Raw genomic sequence first — 6,349 nt, forward strand, 5'->3', positions numbered from 1 at the left:
GTGATTACACAGAGTCTGGACACTGAGAAAAGTTTACAGGACAGTGGGTGTGGGTTTTCTATAACAGACACTTAAATATACATGACGATAATTGCAGATAGAAACCATCAAAGACAAAGCCCGAATCAACAATTAATGTTTACAGACCCATTTTCCCCCAGACCACAGAGCCTTACATCAAAACAAATACCGAAAGGCTTTAAACCAGGAACCTCTCACCTCCACCCTGCAAGGTGCTGCTGGAGTAGTGCCAACCGTCTGAGGGATAAAGGGAGGATACTCAAGATCCTCAGACAGTGCCCAGCTCCCACATTGCCTCTTTGCTTCTCCCAAATCTACAGAACTCTCCGGCCTCCAGGCAAATGATTCCTCTGAGGGGCACTTAACGATAAAACGGCTTGTGCTCTAATATGCTCATCAGGAAAGAGCTAGCAGAGACTGAAAGGTTTGCGAAAGAGGTTAAGAACCACACAGGGCGACAGAAGTTTTAGTGGAAATGGAAATAAATGGCCAAGTGAGTTTCGATTTGGTATTTGTCAGTTTGTACACCACCTCTTGATCACATCCACCACTGCATCTAAAGCGTACAGGACTCCACCACCTGGTTGACAAGGTATGGCTGGAGTGAACGAACACAGACAATGCATAATAAACACAGCTCTACTGAAAGGAAAGCCGTCACTTTATTTACAAAGTCACAAAACGAAGTATAAATACTTCTGTCGTGAATGTTTAGGAAAACCATTTACAAAATGTTCAGATATGTACAGGTAGCTTGAAAAATCACCAGCTTTCCATTTCGTCACAGGTAGCGAGAGGGGTGGGCGTGGGCTGACGCCCCTCAAATCGTAATGAGGCAACAAGCGTGTGGCTACGTGGGACCAGCTGCGAATTTGCTGTGGACTCACACCGCTCCCCGGAGTGATGGCCACGTGGAGGTTTCTCTGGGCATTTAAAGCTCGCCAACATTCTGGGGGATGTGGCCAGCCTGCTCAGGGACGTGGCCGGCGCTCTGGGCTGCGGCGGTCCGGGCAGCAGCGTGCTGTTCTAGAATGTCATCAATCAGCCTCAGGCTGCACACCCAGTCTTCAGCTGGGCTCACGCCGGGGCCTTTCAAGAGAGCTTCGATGAGATCCGCCTCAGTGCAGTCAGGGGGTGAGATGAGATCGTTCAGCGAGGCCTGGGGCAACAAGGCATAGGGTGGCAACTCAGGGGGGCTCCCCACGCTGTTGAAGGGACCAGGGGACGGGCTGGCAGCGACGGTGGCGGCGGCGGCGGCGGCGGCGGCAGCGGCGGTGGCAGCCACATAGCTTGGTGGCTCGATGCCCTGGATGGGACTCACGGGCCCGAAGCTGGCCATGCCTTGCTGGAGGGACTTGGTGGCGTGCAGCACAGGCACGGGACCCCGCAGCGGGCTCTGTCTGAGGCTCTGGTGGCCCAGCAGGCTGAAGCTGGGGTTGGCGGGGGCAGCGCCCACCTTCTGGCTGGGTCTGCCTCCCGGGGCCACCTGACTGGGGGACACGACTGCCTGTTGTGATGGAAACACTGGGGCTCCCTGGGGGACTCTCACGGGGGCCTTGGCAAAGAGGGAGTTGCTATGGAAATGCTGCTGGATGCCGTGGGCTGCTTGCCTCGGGGGTGGCCCCCTCAACACCGCGGTGCTCACAGCTGCCGCTGCTGCCACCCAGGCAGCGTTGTGGAGCACGGTGGGCATTCTTGGCACGCAGGGCTGTCTGAGCTGGTGGGGACTCAGGGGCTGGCTGCCCAGGGGGCTGGGACAGAAGCCGGGCAGGGGCACTCCCGTGGGGGCGGCCTTGGGAATCCGCGTGCGCCGGCAGGTGGACCCGAGGCTGCCCGCGGGGTTGTGGCTCAAGCGCAAGGGTGTGGGAAACGGGGGGCTGGAGCTGAAAGTCCCGTGCTGCTTGCCTGGAGGTGGTGACATCAGGCCCACGCCCTCCCGGCTCTGGTGCCTGGCGGGCGGGACCATTCCTGGGCTCAGAGCGCTCTGGAGGAGCGCAGCTCCGGGTGGCATCATGGGTTGGCTGGGTGGGGAGCTTGCCTTGGTCCGGCTACACTTGGAGGTGACTTGATCTTGGACGGCTACAGAAAGAGAGAAGTGGGGGTCAGTTCCAAAGGCATCTTCAACTTGGGCCGCAGCTGCTGGCGGGGAGCCACCGGCCCAGCACTGACCTCTCACCTTCCGCCCTGGGCTCTTCCCGAGCATCCCCTGCTCCCCTGGTTCCTCCACCCTCAGCCCGGACTGCAGTTCTTGGGGGAAGCCCTCCTAGACCCCCTGGGTCTGTGCTCATGGCTCCCCCTCCACCCAAGAGCAGATCACGTTGGACTGAAAGTGCCAGTAGGTTGTAAGCTCCATGAAGCCAGGGTCTGGGTCTACTTTTCTACGCAGGATCCGTACGCAGGCCTGGCACCGCCCACCCCCTGAAGGATGCCCAGTCCTTGACACTGGCCTTTCTGGAACTTGTCCGTCCTGTCCCTGCCACTCCAGCCTGGACAGGTGGGACATTCAGCTGGTATCAGACCCAGAGGAACAGGGGTTTTTGCAAGAGAATGCAGGAGCAATGGGCCATTGCTGGCCACTGGGCTACAATGAAGCTGCTGAACACCTGTTGGAGGGCAAGCAGCTTCCCCCAAACCCCAGGCAAGAATACCCTTGGCCTGGTCCAATGTCACTACTGGCTGGGGAGGACTACTTAACGCATGTTTCCCCTGCTAGTCTGGCAGAGACCGTGTCTGGTTTTTGGCTAACAGCTGTATCTGCGGCCAGTCAATGTTGATTACAGTCCTAGATGCCATGGTTGAATCAATCTCTTGAATCAAACAGCGATTTCAGAGCCATTAAGACTGAGCGTTTCACTGGGACTCTACTTAAGCTTTCCACGTGACGGATCCAACCAGGCTGCTCTGGAAGTGCCTTGCAGACCTCCTCTCTTTCCCTCAATGCTTTTCAGAAGCATCTCAGTAACTGTTTCTGCTGGAATGAATTCTCCCCCAACCTCACACACACTCCCCCTGGCCCACCCTTTCGAGAACATCGAGTTTAAGTGCTTACCTTGAAATTGACTCATCTGTTGGGCGAGATATGCACTCCGCTGTTCAGGGATCATTGCCATAAGACCTGATTTCTGCTTCTCTTGCTAAATAGAAGATGAAAAAGAAGTGTCAGATTAGGGCTACCAAGAAATACTAGCCTTGGGATCTCTGTGTGGGGACTCAGGACTTGGCTTTGGTGTAGCAGAAAGCATGAGTGAACGCACCAACACACACTCGCATGCATGCCCCACCCTCCCAAGCAAAACTCCGCAGGTATAAACAAAAGTAGGATTCTGCACCTGGGTTAAAAAACCAACTGCGACAGCGTAGGATAGGGCAGGAGACACAGAGCTTAACAGCAAGAGCACGGAGAAGAAAGATTGAGGCATTCTGGACATCCTTCTGCTCAGGATGGGGCAGCAAATGTGACATTAGGCTGCGTTAATAGAAGCAGAGTATGTAGAAGGAGGCAGGTGACAGTCCTACACTACTCTGCTTTGGCCAGACCACGTCTACGGTGCTGACAAGAGTTTGGGCGTATGCCAGCCTCAGGGAGACCCAGACAAACTGGCCGCACGCGGAGGACGCTAAGTGATGGAGGTAGGGCTTGGGCTCCCAACCACGAGGGCAAAGAATGGCTGAGCGAACCAGGGATGTCGGGGCTGTCATGGGGAAAGGGCCAAGGCTTGTTCCAGGTGGTCCTGGCACGAAGGGCGCGATGATCACACGATCAGATGGACGCACTGGCCGACACCCGGAGTAGCCACTCAGTCCCAGCTTCCCTTCGCTTGCCTGATCGGCCGCACATGGGCGATGGGAACGGGCTCCCGGTCTCCATCCGCAAGCTGGGTGGGCAGGGGGAGGAGCCACGTTCGAAGGCTGCAGTCCCAGCCCTGAGGCTGGGAGCCGCTCAAGGGGACAGCCGCGAGCCAGCCAGCTGAAGGCCGGGAGAAGGCACAACTGGCCCCAAGCCCCTCAGCCATTCGGCGCCAGGCTGTGACTGGGCCCCAGGTCTGCTTCCCAGTCCAGCGCTCACCCGCTGCCGCCTCTGTCCCCTTCTCAAGGAGTCTGCTTCCTCGTGCGCCACCAAGCAAGGCAGCTCTGTCGGGGAGCACGCCTCCCTGAGTTTACTTTCGGAACTGCGTCCCCCGCCCCCCAGATGCCAGAAGACTTGACCCGGCAACACAGGCTGCCCGGGGCCTGCTTCTCTGCACTCGGAGGGCCGGCGCTTGGGAGAGCGCCCGGCGCCCAGGCCTGTCGGGCAGTTCTCGGCCTCGGTTCCTGCCAAGGCAGAGAGGACAAACACGTGGCAGTGGGCGGGCCACACCGCAAGCGATGTCAGCTTCCCGCCCTCAGCCTGCTTCCTGTCCGAGCTCTTGCCCCCCTTCCCCCGGGGCTGCTGGGAGGTGGGTGCCAGGGATGTCGCTCTTCAGCCCTGGAGCTGCCGTCTTCCTGCTAAAGCGTGGGGTGGGGAGACAGGACCTCAGGAGCACAGGGGTCACATGACCATCCAAGGCCACCCCATCGGGAACTGGGGGAGCCCTCTCGCCTCTGTTCTTGCCATCGAACCTCCCACCAGCCCTAGGAGATCTGGGTAGAAGACCTATGGTCCCAGCTTACTGACGTGACAACTGAGGCTCACAGAGGGTAAGTGACTTGCTCAAGGTGACGCGGCTGGGGAAGTGCAGCGTCTCCTAACTGCAGATCCACTGCATCTGCCTCCCCAGCCCGCTGCTTCCAGGAACCGGCTCCTGTGCCCTGCTGTCTACACCAGCCCTAACTCCATCCCCACCAGCTGCTCCATTAGGTGCATCAAATAACAGAAAGTTGTACGGAGTGGGGGAAGGGCAGGTGGAGGCTACAGAGTGCGACGAAAGACAAAGCAGGGGACAGGCAGAAGAGTCCAAAGGGAGGGAGGTAGAGAGGAAAGACGCCCCCAGGGCCTGGGAAACCAAAGTGAAGGCGAGGCTGGGGCAGAGGTCAGAGGGGAGGAAGTGGGCAGTGTCTGCCACATGAAAGGGAGTGCTTCTCGAACGGTCCACAGTTACAGGGACAACGGGATGCTGGCCGGCGTTCATCCAAGGAAGCACAGAAACCCAGAGGATCCAGAGTTTAAGCGCAAGTCTGCTGAGCGGCACGGCTACAGAAGCTGCCAAGTCCAAAGGGCACGGCCGACGCCGGCCTGGGGTGCCGCCATCGAGCAGGGCTCTCTTCACGCTGCTGGGGCATCCGGGGGGGCACCGCCAGCCCTCTGCTCCCGGCCTGTCCTGTTGTCCCTGGCAGAGCAGCCAGGGCATTCTCTCCAGGCCTCCCCAGGAGGCTGCTTCCTTTGTTTTGCAGACAGAGGCCCCCATCCTTTGTTCTGAATCAATGTGCTCCAAAGATAAGCCCCAAGAAAACAGTTGTTGCCTTTTGACACTGACAATTAGAATCGTTGGAAAATGGAGAAAACAGGAAATGACAAATGTTTTCAGTGACCAGGAGGAAGCAGCGGCTGCTTAGTGATGGACGCTCTGAAGGATGGCCCAGGCAACCCGTGGCTTTCCACCACCATGGTCGTGGAGGAGCTCATCCAAGGCCTGCCTTTCCTAGGGCTGCGGTCGGCTGTCATGGAGCCAGGTGACGCCGGCGGGGCGGCGTCAGGTGGGCCTGTGTGAGCCTAGGTGTGCTTCCCCACGTGGTCCCCGGAAGGAAGTCTCCCCAGGAACGAGGGCCTGGCTCCTCCTCCCACCTGGCCAAGGGGCCACCTTCACAGACGGGCCTCGGCCAGGATGGTGATCCAGGAAGTCCTGGGGCTGCCTTTCGAGGAGCTTCATGCCGATGTCCCAGGAAGCTCTGGGGGCTCACCTGAGGGCTAGCGTTCACCTGCGGGTGCTATAGGCACAGGCAGGAGAGACAGGCAAAGGGCCTGCCCGAACCCCAACACAGCAGAGAGCCCGACACTGGGCCCCCCCGGGGGGGCCAGGCCGCCCTATGGGCCTCACCCTTTGGCCATCCCAGGAGGATGTCTCCTGTGAGCCCCAGAGCGCGCACCTGATGCGTCCTCTCCCCACTGCAGGCCGAGAACGGTCTCATTACTGATTCAACCACTTCATAAGACCCAGGGACGCTCTAACGGGATGCGGGATGAGGCAGAGGCAGAATACGAACAAACCTTCCACACGGATGCGCACACAGGGTTCCTGCGTCTTGGGCAGATTCGGCCTGAAGTTACTTGCCCCACGATCCCCGAGAGGAGAGCATTCTGACCGGGGAGAGGACTCCAAGGGAACAGCTCTGGGGGAATGCAGGGATGGAC

The 6,349-nt window shown here is 58.8% G+C and overlaps 1 protein-coding gene across 1 annotated transcript in view; it reads right to left on the bottom strand.

The window, feature by feature from the left end:
- Nucleotides 1-741: 741 nt before the first annotated feature.
- The window catches only part of MAMLD1 (mastermind like domain containing 1), a 57,077-nt gene continuing 51,469 nt past the window's right edge, over nt 742-6,349 (bottom strand). The window contains exons 3-5 of the mRNA XM_024740697.1: nt 3,071-3,155; nt 1,597-2,100; nt 742-1,524 (exon numbers count right to left, since the gene is read on the bottom strand). Coding sequence (XP_024596465.1) covers nt 953-1,524; nt 1,597-2,100; nt 3,071-3,155 — 1,161 coding nt within the window. The 3' untranslated portion in view covers nt 742-952. The remainder of the gene's footprint in view (nt 1,525-1,596; nt 2,101-3,070; nt 3,156-6,349) is intronic.

The sequence above is a fragment of the Neophocaena asiaeorientalis genome, unplaced genomic scaffold (assembly GCF_003031525.2).
Source record: "Neophocaena asiaeorientalis asiaeorientalis breed wild unplaced genomic scaffold, Neophocaena_asiaeorientalis_V1.1 scaffold823, whole genome shotgun sequence".
NCBI classification, from domain to species: Eukaryota; Metazoa; Chordata; class Mammalia; order Artiodactyla; family Phocoenidae; genus Neophocaena; species Neophocaena asiaeorientalis.